The sequence below is a fragment of the Molossus molossus genome, unplaced genomic scaffold (assembly GCF_014108415.1).
Source record: "Molossus molossus isolate mMolMol1 unplaced genomic scaffold, mMolMol1.p scaffold_m16_p_20, whole genome shotgun sequence".
Taxonomy (NCBI): domain Eukaryota; kingdom Metazoa; phylum Chordata; class Mammalia; order Chiroptera; family Molossidae; genus Molossus; species Molossus molossus.
In genome coordinates this window covers 464,156-480,667 of record NW_023425356.1, presented here as the reverse complement: position 1 = coordinate 480,667, position 16,512 = coordinate 464,156, and the positions used below count along the sequence as shown (strand labels likewise).

The following is a 16,512-nucleotide window of genomic DNA, read 5'->3' as shown; positions in this document are numbered from 1 at the left end:
TAAAAACGGTAGAGGCAAGAAAGCGTAGAAAACAGCCGCAGTTGAAAGGGTGGGTGGGAGAAAAAGGTAATTTCCGGTCCAAATATCCAGGAGGCTACCGCGATCAGAAAGTTGACGCGGCTCCCAGTAACTGCACTGCGAGCCTTGACGGGCAGATGCCTGGCCCATTCAGAACAGGACTTGCCTTATAAATACTGGTTGAGGGCTCATACTCCCCCTTTCCCACCAGTTCAGTGCTTTGGTACATTTGAAATGGCCCGAACCAAGCAGACTGCTCGCAAGTCCACGGGCGGGAAGGCGCCGCGCAAGCAGCTGGCCACCAAAGCCGCCCGCAAGAGCGCGCCGGCCACCGGCGGCGTGAAGAAGCCGCACCGCTACCGGCCCGGCACGGTGGCCCTGCGCGAGATCCGCCGCTACCAGAAGTCCACCGAGCTGCTGATCCGCAAGCTGCCCTTCCAGCGCCTGGTGCGCGAGATCGCGCAGGACTTCAAGACCGACCTGCGCTTCCAGAGCTCGGCCGTCATGGCTCTGCAGGAGGCGTGCGAGGCCTACCTGGTGGGGCTGTTCGAGGACACCAACCTGTGCGCCATCCACGCCAAGCGCGTCACCATCATGCCCAAGGACATCCAGCTCGCGCGCCGCATTCGCGGGGAGAGGGCGTGAGCTTATTAGCGAGTTGTATTCTTGGACCCAAAGGCTCTTTTTAGAGCCACTTTCATCTTCACTGGCAGTGGCTGTAAACACTACTGGGTTGAGTGTTAAAAACGCAGGCTTGGTGCAGGATTGAAAAAGTGGGATACTGGGGCGGGGGGCAGGGACGAGGGTCACTCCAAAACTTATAGATCTATATCTAATTTTCAAGCAAAGTAGATGTAAAAATTGGCATGGCTCCAAAGCAGTTTCCTTTATGTTAACTGTTTGGGGAAACTAAGTCTCTTAACAGCAGTTTAGAAGGCAACAATGTCACTACTTGGACCTTTGAGTAATCCTCGTGTAGAGAGCTTAAGAGAAGGAAAGGAACGGTGCTCACCCCGTGACATGGGATTCTGAGCAGATACTGGCACCTCCCTTCTGTACTACGGGTATTCACAAATCTGGCAATTTTTACAAAGTTTTACAATTTTTAAAGTATTTTCACGTCCTGCATGTGAAACTGACAGTAGCTCCTAGGCTCTTGACATTTTTTACCCCTCTAGGTCTAGAAATATGTCTTTTACAAAGGTCCTCAAGTATTGGGGGATAAATCCCATGCAGGTTTTTTAAAACAAACCTTGGAAGGGAAGGAGATGGGATTCAGCCTCCAGTGGCAGTAGGGAAACAAAGTAGAATTAGGTTCATTCTGTTTTTCATTTGCCTAAGGGGCTAAAACAGGGTTTCTAGGAATGAGTTCTGTGTTAGAAACTATGCTTTGAGTGTGGTAGTTTATTGTTCACCTTGAAGGGAAAAGTCTGTTTTTTAATGGAGGCAGCTGAGTGGCTAGCAATTGCATGAAGAATTTTTAAACTTATAATCAGATAATGCAAATTAAAACAACAATGAAATACTACATAACACCCTGCAGATTATCAAAAACAGAAGTGGGTTTCCCAAGAGTCATATGAGAGGTGGAGAAATTTACTTTTATGTGGTGGTTTACTGATGGTTTTACACAGACATTTTGGTGAACTGTCTCATTTAGTAAAACTGGATGTGCCCAGGCCTGTGCCCTAAGGACATTCTCCTATAGAACCATAGCAGGATATATCAGTAATATTCATGAGAATGTTATTTGTAGTAGCAAAAAGGTTGAGATAATTTAAGGCAATGACTAAATAAAATATTATCTTCTAAGGTCAAGAAACAAATAAATGGCAAAAACAAGGGCTGAACCCAAGGCTCAGTCAACCTTGCTACTGGACACCTGTGCCATGACCTCCCATAGTTTTCTTGCTTTACTTCCAAATAGCCTGGAATAAACACCAAAACCAAAGACACTCCATCTGAGTGCTTTTAACACGTGGCTTGCAGAACACCAGTGCTCAGTCCATTCATGCTCCTGTACCAGTATTCCAGACTGGGTAGCTGGAACAACAGAAATTTATTTCTCACAGTTCTAGAAGGCCCTGTCTGATTCAGTGTCTGGTAAGAGCCTGCTTCCTGGTTGAGAGAAAGCCATCTCTTATCCTTAGGGAATGTTTCTAACCCGCACCCCCCAGGGGATGGCTGCTCAACTCTCCAAGGAAACTGCATAAAAGCTGACCTTCCTCAAACAACTTTAGAAAACTAAAGTGTTTCTAACCCAGATGAAAAAAAATATGAGTTATCCCCCTCTCTCTATGGCAACAAGGGATAAATGAATAGCAGGTGAGGACATTGTAGAGAAGCAAAGCTGAGAAGTGAGGAGTCCCACTGACCTCCATAATCGGGTGTTAACAGTAGTCAGCCACTTCTCAGGCTGATTCAGTTAAGATTATACAGAAAGTGCTCTGCATACAAGGCTTCACAAGTAAGCCAGATGACTGCAATCACAGCTCTTGAAATGAGCCACTTGAATCCAGCAATCAGAGTCACTATTACAGTGGACGCTAAGAGGTGACCGGAAGAAACAGACAACAAAGTCTGACCCAGACAAAAGAATGGTCTCCCAGGGGTAGACAAGCACAGATCACTGCAGAAGCAGCATTTGGACTGAGGAATTTTAAATTAGGCTTTACAATTTTATTTTTCAATTACAGTTGACAATATTATGTTGGTTTCAGGTGTACAGCATAGTGATCAGGCATTTATATACCTTAGTAAGTAATCACCCCAATTAATTTAGTATCCATATGACACCATACATAGTTATTACAATGTCATTGACCATATTCCCTAAGCTGTACTTTACATCCAGTCACTTTTATTAAAAAATAAGTTTTTATTGAATTTCTAGAGACAGAGGAAGGGAGAGAGAGATAGAAATATTGGTATGAGAGAGAAACATCAATCGGCTGCCTCCTGCACAACCCCTACTGGGGATCAAGGCTGCAACCCTAGCATGTGCCCAGACCCAGAATTGAACTGGGACCTCTCAGTCCATGGGACCACACTCAAGCCACTGAGCCACAATGACTGGGCCCAGTGACTATTTTTGTAACTGGCAATTTGTACTTCCTAATCCCTTTAGCTTTTTCTCCAATCCTCAAAACCCCTCCCCTCTTGTGACTATCAGTTTTTCTCTGTATCTAGGTGTTTGCTTCTGCTTTGTTTGTTCAATTAAAAAAATTACACAAATAAGTAAAACCATATGTATTTGTCTTTCTTTATCTGACTTATTTCACTGAGCATAATACATTCTAGGTCCATCCATGTTGTTGCAAATGGCAAACTTGCATTCTTTTTTTATGGGTAATAATTTTATGTATATCATCTTTATCCACTCATCTGTTGATGGACAAATATGTTGCTTCAATATCTTAGCTATTGTAAATAATGCAACAATGAACATAAAAGGATGCATATGTCTTTTTGAATTATTGTTTTGAATTTCTTCCTATTAATGCTGAGAAGTGGGATTGCTTGGGTCATATGGTAGTTCTATTTAACTTTTTTTTTGAGGAACCTCCATACCTTTTTCTATTGTGGCTGCACCAATTTACATCCCCACCAACAGTGCGCAAGGGATCCCTTTTCTCCACATTTGCTGTCTGGTGATTTATTGATGATAGCCATTCTAGCAGGGGCGAGGTGACATCTCATTGTGGTTTTCATTTCTTTCTGATAGTGTTATTGGTGTATAAAAACGCAATTGATTTCTGAATACTAATATTGTATTCTGCTACTTTGCTGAATTCATTTATTAGTTCTAATACTGTTTGAGTGGGATCATTAGGGGTCTTTTTACATAGCATCGCGTCATGTACAAACAGTAAGTTTTGCTTCTAACTTTCCAACTTGGATGCCTTTTATTTCTTTTTCTTGCCAGACTTTGGTGGGTAGGATTACTTATACTATGTTGAATAGAAATGTTGAAAATGGACATCTTTGTCTTGTTCCTGGTATTAATGAAAAAGCTTTTCGCTTTTCATCCTTGAATATGATGTTAGCTGTGTTTTTTTCTAAACCCAGAGGTTTAATGAAGCACCGCCCTTTTCATTTGCCTGAAGAAGGCCGGGCGGTGTAATAGCTGGAGAAAACTGGCCTGCACAGTTCCCAAACAGGTCCGCAAGAGAAGTATATAAGCTACTGCCTGCGTGCGTCTGTAGACTGTGTTTTCTTCACCTGCAGGCATGTCTGGTCGCGGCAAAGGCGGGAAGGGCCTCGGAAAGGGGGGCGCCAAGCGCCACCGCAAGGTGCTGCGCGACAACATCCAGGGCATCACCAAGCCCGCCATCCGGCGCCTGGCTCGGCGCGGCGGCGTCAAGCGCATCTCCGGACTCATCTACGAGGAGACCCGCGGGGTGCTCAAGGTGTTCCTGGAGAACGTGATCCGGGACGCCGTCACCTACACGGAGCACGCCAAGCGCAAGACGGTCACGGCCATGGACGTGGTCTACGCGCTCAAGCGCCAGGGCCGCACCCTCTACGGCTTCGGCGGCTAGGTCAGTATCTCCAGCAACCCAGTCTTAACCAAAGGCCCTTTTCAGGGCCGCCCACTTTCTCTGAGGAGAGCTGTGCATGGTTTTCCTGCTAGGTTGGGTACACAGAAGCTGGAGTGAAAACGATGGTGGTGCAATTCTTGTACTCTGAATGTTGCACTTCAAACTCCGGAGGTTGGGTGTCCGCCTTTCTGACGTCGATCTTCCTACCCCTTTACCGCTGCAAAATGATAGTCCAGGCAAGGAGGCAGTTTGCAGTGACGCGGAGCACCGTGGGTGGGCTCGTTTACATTTCTTCGGAAGGTTCCGCGACGAGAGGCTTGAGTAGAGAATCCGGATGCTGCCACTGTCCACAACCCAGTGTGACGGAAACGGAACTCTGCCAGCAAGGTTCCGGAGCAATATCAGGAAAGATCCGCTACTTTGGTCCCCCCTCCACTTCTGCTCTAGGCGTCGGGCTGAGTGTCGTCATTCCACCTCTCCCTCGAACTCTGTGAGCTTGGGCTGAAAAGGAACTAAATGGGCCTGGCTTATTCCCATCAGGCCGGGAAGTCTACCTAAACCCGAAGCTAAAGCAGTTTGTAATTTACCGTTGACTAGACTAAAGGGTCAGTATTCTAACGGGCGTCTTAACTTTTTGGGGACCTGGAGGGTCTCGTCTTTCATTTGTGAAGGGAGGAGCTTTCTCCCGCGGTCACAGACTCTCCGCCTCCCGCTGCGTCCTCCTAAATCAAGGCCAGGGACGCGGTCTCAGGCGCCCTCTATGGCTTCGGGTGCTCGTTCTCTAAACCGCCATTTCATGATGCAAAGCCCCTTCTTCGGGCCACCCCCAAAATCTGGTTAAAGGCTGCAGGCATTTTAAAAAATCCTTTATTTCTCAGAACACCTACCTCGGATTAGGTTAGCGTGGACTTCAGGGTTTTGTTTAGGAACTTAAATTGTGTGATTCTAGCCAGTCTATAAGTGTATTTTGGTACCACCCTGCCCCCTCCCCTTGCCCAGCAAGTCCACCACCTCCTCCTGTGGCAATCTCCTGGGACCTTTTACAGAAAAAGTTGGCCCACTCTTGTTCCAACAAACTCTCTGAGCGACTGGTAAAAACGCTCAGGGTTGAGAAAACCAGCGCGGCACAGTGGCCAGAAGTCGAAGCTACTTCAATGTCCCCTTTTCACTCATTTCCCTTTCATGTTCATTAAGCTATTGTCAAGAATCCTATTATGACACCTATTTAAAAGAGTGCAAAAACACTTTCAGATTCTCAAGACATCATTTTCTTGTGAATTTTTAATGCATCCAAGAGGTTATTTAAAAGCCAGTAAAATACTTTTTTTGTACATTATCACAGAGGCCGAACAGGCGGGAAAATGTTTCCTTTCCTGAGAGAATTAAGCCAAGAACTAAATCAGTCGTGGAGGAAGTGGGAGGAGCCGTTACCGACGAATCAGAGCGCGAGAGTCGATATAAATATTAGGCTGGCTGATTCCTTGGCTGATTAGCATTAAATTGTTCAGCCCGTGATTAGACATGGCCCGCACCAAGCAGACTGCTCGCAAGTCCACGGGCGGGAAGGCGCCGCGCAAGCAGCTGGCCACCAAAGCCGCCCGCAAGAGCGCGCCGGCCACCGGCGGCGTGAAGAAGCCGCACCGCTACCGGCCCGGCACGGTGGCCCTGCGCGAGATCCGCCGCTACCAGAAGTCCACCGAGCTGCTGATCCGCAAGCTGCCCTTCCAGCGCCTGGTGCGCGAGATCGCGCAGGACTTCAAGACCGACCTGCGCTTCCAGAGCTCGGCCGTCATGGCTCTGCAGGAGGCGTGCGAGGCCTACCTGGTGGGGCTGTTCGAGGACACCAACCTGTGCGCCATCCACGCCAAGCGCGTCACCATCATGCCCAAGGACATCCAGCTCGCGCGCCGCATCCGCGGGGAGAGGGCTTAAGTTTCCGAATGTTTTCCAATTAATATACCTCACCCAAAAGGCTCTTTTCAGAGCCCCTCAGTTCTCACCGATTAAGAGCTGTTGCTTCTAGAGAATATATAGCATCCTCATGAAAAAGTTACAGCATGGCCCTGGCCGGTTTGGCTCAGCGGTTAGAGCGTCGGCCTGCGGTTCCCGCTAAGGGCACGTACTTCGGTTGCAGTTTGTCCCCGGCCCTAGTTGGTCGTGTGGGTGGCAGCCACTCGATGTGTCCCTTCACGTCGATGTTTCTCTCTCTCCCTCCCACTCTATCTGTACAAAAAGTGGAAAAATATCCTCGGGTGAGGATTAAAAAAAAAAAGAAAAGAAAAAGTTACAGCATGTTTCCCCGATGTAGTTATACCCTGTAAACCCAAGTACAATCTAGACTCTGCGGCCGGTTCCTGCTCCTACTCTTCGCCATAAGGAGCTGTTTCTGGACAAATACATTTAGCAATGAGAATCATTTTACAAATTAACTATTGTGCTGCAAGAAATGGTTGAAGGAAGACTCCCAATCCTTGGAGAAGTACGTCGGCCCCTTGCTTTCCTGTCTCAGGAAGTAACACATTCCTATGAGTATTAAAATCTTGCTAGCTTTTGTTTCAATGTAATGTTCACAAAACGTTGCTGTGGGCTTTATGTGACTTAAGTGATGGGCAGACGACCTCCGGGCTTCGACATGTCGGTTGTCCGCTAACGCGAGTTCCCAATGGCTCTGAAAATCAATTTTAAAAAAATTAAGGTTTAAAATGTTTGCTTGTCAGTTCACGGTGAAGTTTCATGACTTTTTTTAAAAAACAGACTAGGGATTAAATCAGATATCATTTTAAAAGGTATTTCTTGGTTCTACTATCATAATTCTGTTTGTTTTTTTAAATACCAAACTTGGTTCTCTATTTTGTCCAATATTTCCAGCTTTTAAAAAATCTCATGTGCTCTTTATATATGACCATCAACGCCTCATTTTGCTGCTTACTTTTGTGTGTGTGCTATAGAGTAATAGGAAAGTATTAGTTATATGGAAGCAATTTTTCTCCAGTATTTTGTCAGGTCAGCCACCTAGACCTTCACTTCCTGTTTTTGGATTTGCCCTTCCAGAGGCTTATATCCCAACTATTGGCTTCTTTTAAAGCTTTCTGAAAGTACTCTAAATTGATTCAGCAAAAATTCTGATAGATGGGGCCAGAAGCCTCTTCCTACAGAGCAGTTGGAGCTCCTTAAGTAGCCATCAGGTGTAGGGACAACTTGATGTTGCCTGTTCTGAACTTCAGAGATTATTCTCCCTCCACACCTTCTGAGATTTTCCCATCCGAATAGACCCAGGTGGTCTGCATTCAAACCACATAGCCAATAATTATTAGCTGTATAGCCTTTGACAGTTACCCACCCTTTCTCTCAGCCTCACCTTGTATAGTTGTAAAATGTGGGAAATGAATTAAAATCTGTAGAGCATCCTTAGATTACCTTGTGGCACGCTGTAAATGCTCAGTGTACATTAGTTGCTATTGTTGTACCTCGATCCTGCCCCTAAAGCATGGAGGTTTCCACTCCCACCCCCACCCCCACACCCAGTTTTTCTAAAAGGTTTTTACTGAAAACATGGAAATTATTTGGCTAGAACATTTTCTTGATAAGCTCCCCTTTTCTTTAGTTCTTAGTTCTCAGTGTTCTGCAAGAGGTAGGCTTGTAGCAATACACCATCATCCATGTCTATGTGATGCATTCAAAACACATTCAAAGGGCCAGGTAGTAAAAATATTTAAGGTTTTGCTGGCCACATGTGATCTCTGTCACATTTTTTTTTTTCTAATGTAATTTTAAAAATCCAAATACCACTTTTGGCCTGAGGACCTCACAAAAACAGGCCACTGTCCAGATACGGCCATCCTTGGCTCCGGTTTCAGCTCCAGGAGCCTGTGGAGGAAGTGCACTGGTTGTCTCACTGCAGTGTTTCACAGGGAACACTAAATACTGTTGATTGTTTTAGAGGTCACAACCATCATTTCATCTCCCTCAGCCTCCAGGTCAGGCATAAAATCCTGTTCATTCCCCACCCTACATTCCTTCCAAGTAAATAGCAAACTTCTCCACTCTCCATTCCAACCCCATGGTCATTGTCCTAGTTCCTGTGGATGTTAATGTTTTTCCTGGATTCTTCTGAGTTTAGGAAATTTCCAATCCACCCTTCTTGTAGTCAGTAGCCAATTATTTTTCTAAGTTACAAGTGTATCTTGGCCCCAACACAATAATACCCACATCGAGAGCATTGGGAAAAGCACCTTGAAAACGGACAAAAGTCCCATTTGTGCTTTTGATAGCTCCTGGAAGTCCTTGAATAGTTTTTTTTTATTTTAACAGGTTCCAGAGTTCTTTTCTAAAACATTATCTGGATAAACATTTTTCATCTTTATTTTAGTAGATTTCAGTAGGAAAAAAGGAGAGAACATATCTCAATAAAAAATAAATTTAAGTTTGAATTTGATTCTAGACCTTTGTATCCTGCAGCCAAAGTAATTGCTATTCCCCCTGCTGCAACTGAATTTTTCCAAGCTGAAAAATACCTGTTTCTAAAGACATAGGTGCGTGGAAACTCCCAGGAAGCAGAACCAGATTTCAAAGTGAGGTCTACCTGGTTAGCAGCTGCCCAAGGGCCTGTATTACTTGCTACAGTTAGAAACAAAGTTTTTGCCCAAACCAAGGAACCTAGTGTCTTTCCTCTTGTAAAAATCAGAGGCGGAAATTAGGGACAAAGCTTTTTTAAAAAACGTTCACTTGATACTTAGTAGAAATTTATTGCCACATGCAACTAAGTAGCGCTACACCCTAAGTTGGGTGGACTCCTTTGGAAAACCGAAGCAATTTTAAAAAATATCTTTCAACGTGATTCATAAAAACACAAACAAGTAAGTGAACTGGGAGACTGTTTTCCTCCTTTAGAGATTCAAACGTCATATTCTGTACCATTGTTTTCAGCATTTAATCAGAATTTTGTGATTAAGAAACACCATTTGGAAGTCCAACCACTAAAGGCGGCCGCCCGAGGGCAGTGGATCGGACGCCCCACCAATCACAGCGCAGCCTTGGCTTATATAAGCCCGGGCCGGCGCTGGCCATCTTTGCAAACTTTGTTTTTGGATTTTGAGTTTACTGTGCTCTGGCAGCAATTCCCCATGTCGGAAACGGCTCCTACAGAGACGGCCGCGCCAGCGCCGGTGGAGAAATCCCCTGCCAAGAAGAAGGCAACTAAGAAGCCGGCGGCTGGGGGCGCGGCCAAACGTAAGGCATCTGGGCCTCCGGTGTCTGAGCTCATCACTAAAGCTGTGGCTGCTTCCAAGGAGCGCAACGGTCTTTCTCTAGCCGCGCTCAAGAAGTCGCTGGTGGCCGCGGGCTACGATGTGGACAAGAACAACAGCCGAATCAAGCTGGGTCTCAAAAGCCTGGTGAGCAAGGGCACCCTGGTGCAGACCAAGGGCACCGGTGCGTCGGGCTCCTTTAAGCTGAACAAGAAGGCGGTGTCCGGGGAAGCCAAGCCCAAAGCCAAGAAAGCGGGCGCGGCTAAGCCCAGGAAGCCAGCAGGGTCCACCCCCAAGAAGCCTAAGAAGAGTACCGGTGCCAAGAAAGCCGTGAAGAAGACCCCTAAGAAGGCGAAGAAGCCCGTGTCCACCAGTGTCAAGAAGGTGGCAAAGAGCCCCAAGAAGGCCAAGGCTGTCGCAAAGCCCAAGAAGACGGCCAAAGGTCCGGCCAAGCCCAAGGCTATGAAGCCTAAGGCAGCTAAGCCCAAAGCCACCAAACCCAAACCAGCCAAGCCCAAAGCTGCGAAAGCCAAGAAGTCGGCTCCAAAAAAGAAGTAGGAAGGAAGCTCGCCTTTCTAAAGGCTACAAAACCCAAAGGCTCTTTTCAGAGCCACCCAGAGGTCTCTGGAAGCAGCTGTGAAGTACACTATAAAACTTCCCCATTATAATCTTTGGAAAGTTCTTTGCGTATGCTGGGACATGCCAGGGACAACACTAGCAGTCTAGGTTTGAACGTTATTAACCTCCTCTGGTCACTAGTGCCAACAGGTTTGGCAGCACACAACCTTGCGCGGGCGATGGTGACTTTGCCCAGCAGGTTGTTGAGCTCCTCGTTGCGGATGGCCAGCTGCAGGTAGCGCGGGATGATGCGTGTCTTGTTATCGCAGGCCGCGTCGCCGGCCAGCTCCACGATCTCGGTCGTCAGGTAGTCCAGCACCGCCGCCAGGTACACGGGACCGCCTGCCCCGACCAGGAGGAGCGCGTCTTGCTTCGCCACCCAGCTTTCCGGCGTACAAACACGCTGACCGCAGGAACTTTTCTCTACCTCTAATACTGAAAGTGCAGGGAGAACTCTTTTTATGTCTATTTGGGCGCGAAATAGCCGATGTATCATTGGTTAAGATTTCAGCTTCATCTCAACCAATGACAATGTAAATTTGGAATTCTTGGTTTCTGGTTGGACAGTTAATTTTTTTACGTTGCTCTAAATAGCCACCAATCAAGACACAGGAATTCAGTTTACCACCTTATTTGCATGCGAGGTTCTATATAAAAGGGACGCGTTGTGCTCTTCTCTTTTTCTTTTCCTCCCTTTTCCAACCACTTTTTGATTATCTGTGACAATGCCCGATCCCAAGTCCGCGCCCGTCCCGAAGAAGGGCTCCAAGAAGGCGGTGACCAAGGCGCAGAAGAAGGACGGCAAGAAGCGCAAGCGCAGCCGCAAGGAGAGCTACTCGGTGTACGTGTACAAGGTGCTGAAGCAGGTGCACCCCGACACCGGCATCTCGTCCAAGGCCATGGGCATCATGAACTCGTTCGTCAACGACATCTTCGAGCGCATCGCGGGCGAGGCGTCGCGCCTGGCGCATTACAACAAGCGCTCGACCATCACGTCCCGGGAGATCCAGACGGCCGTGCGCCTGCTGCTGCCCGGGGAGCTGGCCAAGCACGCCGTGTCCGAGGGCACCAAGGCCGTCACCAAGTACACCAGCTCCAAGTAGACTTGCAAGGAATCGGCATAACTCCTCACTCCAAAGGCTCTTTTAAGAGCCATTCAAACTTCTAAAGAGAACTGTGACTCGACGTTTTCCATTATGTGTTCATTCGCTGGAAAAAAGTGCCCCGTTTCCATGTTTGATCTTTTTACCAACTACTTTCACTACACTGTGCCAACTTTCGATACATTTTTACATGGATCTATGTCAGGAAGTGTCAGGGTCATTACCAGTTGAATGCAGTCGAAGAAAATTCAAAATTATTCAATCACATTAAAAAATGTCAACCTGGCTAGAGCGCTCTATTCTTAATTTACTGTGTACTTTGATAATGTAGCAGTTGGCACACACTAAAAATATACAAATGCTCTCATCCCCTTTTCGGGGGCGGGGTGTGTGTGGATGCTGATCCTCCTCCCCTTTCCCTCAGTGTTGGTTTCTTGAATATTAAGTTAGAAAGGCAAGCGAAAAAGAAATGGAAGGGAGAACCAAATTCAAGTTACCATATTTATCATAGCCAATCTAGACACTACGGGTAGTTTGAAACGACCTACAGGCTTCCCTATGCCATCTAGTCATAATTGGAGAATTCTGGGCCTTTAGGACTTTGTGATAGGAACTGCTATTTCACCCACTTTTGCATATAGTCCTCTGTCAAATCTACTTTTGTGTTTTCTCTACTCTTGCATGTACTGTTTCTCTACTACTAGGGAGATATTTTTAAAATTACAAAGTAGAGCAGAAAAATAAAAATACAAATGAGCTAGTAGGCCAGGCTTTGGTAACCGGTACTGAAAAGCCTTGCCCTGGAACTGTGCCTGAGGCAGCTGTCAGTGGCATAGAGAGAAAAATAATAAAGAGCAGATGGGTCACTCCCTATGCCCAATCCAGGAAGTCAAAACCCATCTCTCCACTTTAGAAATGGCATAGATCTGTACAAAGTACCATGGGGCGCCCAGGAAATTATGGTAAAGTGTATGTGAATTTTGGCCGTTAAATACTGAAACATTAACTCTCCACTGACACTTGCTAACCCATCCACCCTGCCCCTTTTCAACTTTATAACAACAACAAAAATATTTTATTTAATAATAAAAATATTATTCATTTCCAATTATATGCTGTTTACTGTCTATATAATATAGGCATATAATTGGAATTGAATAATATTTTTAGAAACATTGTTTTATAGTTACTTTCTGTTCGTGGTCAGAGGTAGTATTTTCCACTAGGATAGTGATATAAAACTGTCTTTTATATTACTATGTTTTAGCCCTGGCCGGTTTGGCTCAGCGGTTGGAGCGTCGACCTGCAGTACAGAGAGACCAGGGTTCGATTCCCACTAAGGGCACGTACCTCGGTTGCAGTTTGTCCCCGGCCCTGGTTGGTCGTGTGGGTGGCAGCCACTGGATGTGTCCCTTCACATCGATGTTTCTCTCTCTCTCTCTTCCTCTCTCTCCCTCCCGCTCTATCTGAACAAAAAATGGAAAAATGTCCTCGGGTGAGGATAAAAAAAAAATAAATAAAATACTATGTTTTAAAGAAAATTTAGTAAATAATAGTTCAGATTATATTCAGATGCTGCAAAAAGAAAAGGAATCGTGAAAGTGGAGCTCAAATGAGTGAAGTTTGAATGTAACTGAATAAAATAATATATGCAATCTCATAAAACAGTAAATGACAATGATACAACTGTTGTATTTCTACATAAATTATATCTGTTATATACATATATAATTAAATATTAATTATATGAAATATAGTTTAATATAATATTAATTTAATAGTAAATGCTGTAGGAATTTGGAGGTAGTTAATATTGTTCTGGGATGTGACAATCTGGGAATGTTTCTTGAAAAAGGTATAACAAGGTTCAAGCTTGAAAGAAAAGATTGTTAAGCTTTTAGTTGGTATATTATCAACTAAATAAGTTGTGTAACACATTACTCCAACACTAAGCAGTTTAAGACAACAAACATTTATTACCTCACAGAGTTTATTTTATTTTATTTTGTTATTCCTTACCCAAGGATCTTTTCCCACAGATTTTTAGAGAGTGGAAAGGAGAGAAAAAAAACCATCAATGTGAGAGAGACACATCAACTGGTTGCCTCCCCACAGCCCGAGTCAGGGTCAGAGATGGAACCTGTAACCCTGGTACATGCCCTTGACCAGAATTGAACATGAGACCCTTCAGTCTGCAGACCAACGCTCTAACTGATGATCCAAGCCAGAGTTTCTGAGGGTCAGGAATCTGGGAGCAGCTCACTCGATGGTTCTAATTCAGTGTCTTCCATGAGGCTGCAGCCAAGGATTTCTACCATCTAAAAGGCTTGACTGGGCCTGGAGCTTCCAAGGTCCATGAGGGTTCCTTATAATGTTGGCTAAAGATCTCAGTTCCCCACCACGTGAGCATCTGAAGGGTCACTCATGCCAAGGGCTGACTTCCTTGTGACCAGAGTGTGGAAGTGATCAAGATGAAAGTCTCTCATCTAACCTTGGAAGTGGCCTACCATCACTTTTGTCACATCCTGTTAACCAACCCTACCACAGTGTGGAATGAGCTCCACAAGGGAGCAGATTTCAGAAGGTGGGTCCCTGGGTGACATCTTAGAGGCTCCTTCCCACAGTTCAACCCTCCTAGCCATCAGAACCACCCGGAAAAGTTCAAATATCTCTGATGCTGGGCCCTCCTCTGATCAATTCAATCAGAATCTCTGGGGTTGGGGTAGGTAGGGACCCCCTGGCCCAAATTCCACCCATAACTCTGATGCACAATTAAAGCTAAGAATCACTGGTTACAAGAGTAGAGAAACTAGCACCATAACTGATCAAGTGAGAGAACTGCCATTTCATTATTTGGTTGTATGGATAATGTAGAACAGCCATAAGGTGCGTTTTAGGAAATGGTTGTACCTTTGTGCTACATCATAACAGTACTAAGTTTTTGTGCAGTGTTGATTAATGCAGTAAAGAAAGGGACTAATACTGGCCCCATAAATATCCCACTTGTGTTCCCAGGCACCTTCTCCAGGCTTCAGGAAACAGTCACTGCTCTTGTCTGCAAAAGTGGCTTCTAAACTCTGTTCTTTGCTCCCTGAGCTCATAAATTTTGCCCAAATTTTGTGCTTTTTATTCCCACAAGATCTCCTGTTTTTTTAACAGAAAAATACTGAGGAATAGTTAGAAAAACAGTAAAGATGCTGGGATTTAAACTCTTAGCTGATGGTCTAGAAAGCTAGGGACTTGTATTCCACATGGATTCCTGGAAGAGCTGAGGCAATTCTAAAATTCCTGCCCATACACTGGGTGACTTTGATTCTCTCTGGAAGAAAATGCCTTCCTACCACTCCCCTTCATGCTTCAAAAAGATTCCCTTTTCACTTAGAATTTCTCCCATATTAGAAAAGGGTGGTGGGGGGGGAGGGGGGGTTCAAAGTGAGAGGAAATATGGAGCTGACCTACATTCTAACCTTCCCCCCCAAGAAAACTTCAGACAATGTTAAAATTGCAGTGAACAGGTACGTAGCCCTTTAAGGAGGGGGAAACATTAAAACGTGAGTGGAGAACATGAAGCAGGATCAAATCGCATCTCGGTGAGTTGCATCTCGGTGTAACTTCTCCGGGAAAGAGGTGGGAAAGGGGATTGCAGAGACCTTGCTCTTCGCGGGACACGTGTACAGACAGCACCTGGAGAGACTCAAACTGCAGAAGCGTCTGGTAAGCGATGCTCAATCCTGACTGGTGCAGAGATGATTTGTTTCATTTCTAACTTTCTCTTTCTCTACATTTGTCCCATCACCACTAGGTTATTTTGTGCAAATGTAGCCCTAGAGTGAGAGGTTGCCATAAGGCATTTAGAACCACTGATGTTACAAAAAAAGGGGGTGGGGGTGGGGGAGGGTGATCTGGGGAGTTTCCTTAAAATCAATTTGTGTGGTATTCATACAGCATGGGGAAGGGCGGAAGGCGAAAAGGGCTTTGCAACCTGTAAAAGAAGTTAGCTTTCAGCCAGTATTATCCTCACTAGAAGTTGTTAAATCTTTTCTCCTTAAAGAGCACCTGAAATTTTCTAGTCAAGTACGACTTTTGTTAAGTGGGATCAGCACAATTTTTAAAAAATTAACCTTCTGTTTGATGTTTGTAATATTTACTTAAAAAGTGGTTAGCAGTCTATTTTTAAACAAACAATGCCAAATAGGACTTTTTACAAATTAAGAGGCATTTTGCAAAGGCTTCAGATCGACAATTGCCTTTGCCTACCTCTGAATCAGGATACAGGGAGTGCCAGTTCTCTCCAGGAAACCTGGACGGCTCTGAAAAGAGCCTTTGGGTGTGACAGAAAGATGTTCACTCTACGGCAGACTCACTTGGCGCTGGTGTACTTGGTGACGGCCTTGGTGCCCTCGGACACGGCGTGCTTGGCCAGCTCCCCGGGCAGCAGCAGGCGCACGGCCGTCTGGATCTCCCGGGACGTGATGGTCGAGCGCTTGTTGTAATGCGCCAGGCGCGACGCCTCGCCCGCGATGCGCTCGAAGATGTCGTTGACGAACGAGTTCATGATGCCCATGGCCTTGGACGAGATGCCGGTGTCGGGGTGCACCTGCTTCAGCACCTTGTACACGTACACCGAGTAGCTCTCCTTGCGGCTGCGCTTGCGCTTCTTGCCGTCCTTCTTCTGCGCCTTGGTCACCGCCTTCTTGGAGCCCTTCTTCGGGGCGGGCGCGGACTTGGCGGGCTCGGGCATGGTCGGGAGGAACAGCCGGAGGTTCAGCTAGAACAGGAGGAACGAGCGCGCGACCGTGAGTGCTCTCTCGGTTCACAGACTCTCAAAGGAGGCGGTGAGTAAAGTCGTGTCTGACTGGTGGTGACTCCTGGAAACGTCACATGAGTATTGTCCAGTCAAAATAAGTGTATTTCAGAGCCAGAATCCCACTGGTTCAAGTGAAAGGTAACTTTTCGCCAATGGCACAGATTCACTTTCGCGCCCAG

At 45.9% G+C, this 16,512-nt stretch overlaps 6 protein-coding genes across 6 annotated transcripts; 4 read left to right on the top strand and 2 right to left on the bottom strand.

The window, feature by feature from the left end:
- The first annotated feature begins 225 nt into the window (after positions 1-225).
- On the top strand, positions 226-6,538 carry LOC118637620. Its single transcript, XM_036273182.1, has 3 exons — positions 226-661; positions 4,246-4,554; positions 6,079-6,538. Exons 1-3 carry the CDS (start codon positions 253-255, stop codon positions 6,489-6,491), a joined length of 1,131 nt encoding a protein of 376 aa, XP_036129075.1. The 5' UTR covers positions 226-252; the 3' UTR covers positions 6,492-6,538.
- On the top strand, positions 4,238-4,619 carry LOC118637197 (histone H4). The gene has a single exon (XM_036272395.1). The coding sequence runs from the start codon at positions 4,248-4,250 to the stop codon at positions 4,557-4,559; it is 312 nt and encodes a 103-aa protein (XP_036128288.1). The 5' UTR covers positions 4,238-4,247; the 3' UTR covers positions 4,560-4,619.
- A 2,635-nt stretch (positions 6,539-9,173) lies between the features above and the next one.
- Positions 9,174-16,292, bottom strand: LOC118637180 (histone H2B type 1-K). Its single transcript, XM_036272377.1, has 3 exons — positions 15,887-16,292; positions 11,809-11,812; positions 9,174-9,176 (listed from the first exon to the last, which is right to left on the bottom strand). Exon 1 carries the CDS (start codon positions 16,265-16,267, stop codon positions 15,887-15,889), a length of 381 nt encoding a protein of 126 aa, XP_036128270.1. The 5' UTR covers positions 16,268-16,292; the 3' UTR covers positions 9,174-9,176; positions 11,809-11,812.
- H1-5 (H1.5 linker histone, cluster member) lies at positions 9,625-10,408 on the top strand. Its single transcript, XM_036272353.1, has one exon. It carries the CDS (start codon positions 9,683-9,685, stop codon positions 10,361-10,363), a length of 681 nt encoding a protein of 226 aa, XP_036128246.1. The 5' UTR covers positions 9,625-9,682; the 3' UTR covers positions 10,364-10,408.
- LOC118637619 (core histone macro-H2A.1-like) lies at positions 10,080-10,919 on the bottom strand. Its single transcript, XM_036273180.1, has one exon. It carries the CDS (start codon positions 10,917-10,919, stop codon positions 10,452-10,454), a length of 468 nt encoding a protein of 155 aa, XP_036129073.1. The 3' UTR covers positions 10,080-10,451.
- Positions 11,119-11,563, top strand: LOC118637193 (histone H2B type 1-H-like). The gene has a single exon (XM_036272390.1). It carries the CDS (start codon positions 11,149-11,151, stop codon positions 11,524-11,526), a length of 378 nt encoding a protein of 125 aa, XP_036128283.1. The 5' UTR covers positions 11,119-11,148; the 3' UTR covers positions 11,527-11,563.
- Positions 16,293-16,512: the final 220 nt, after the last annotated feature.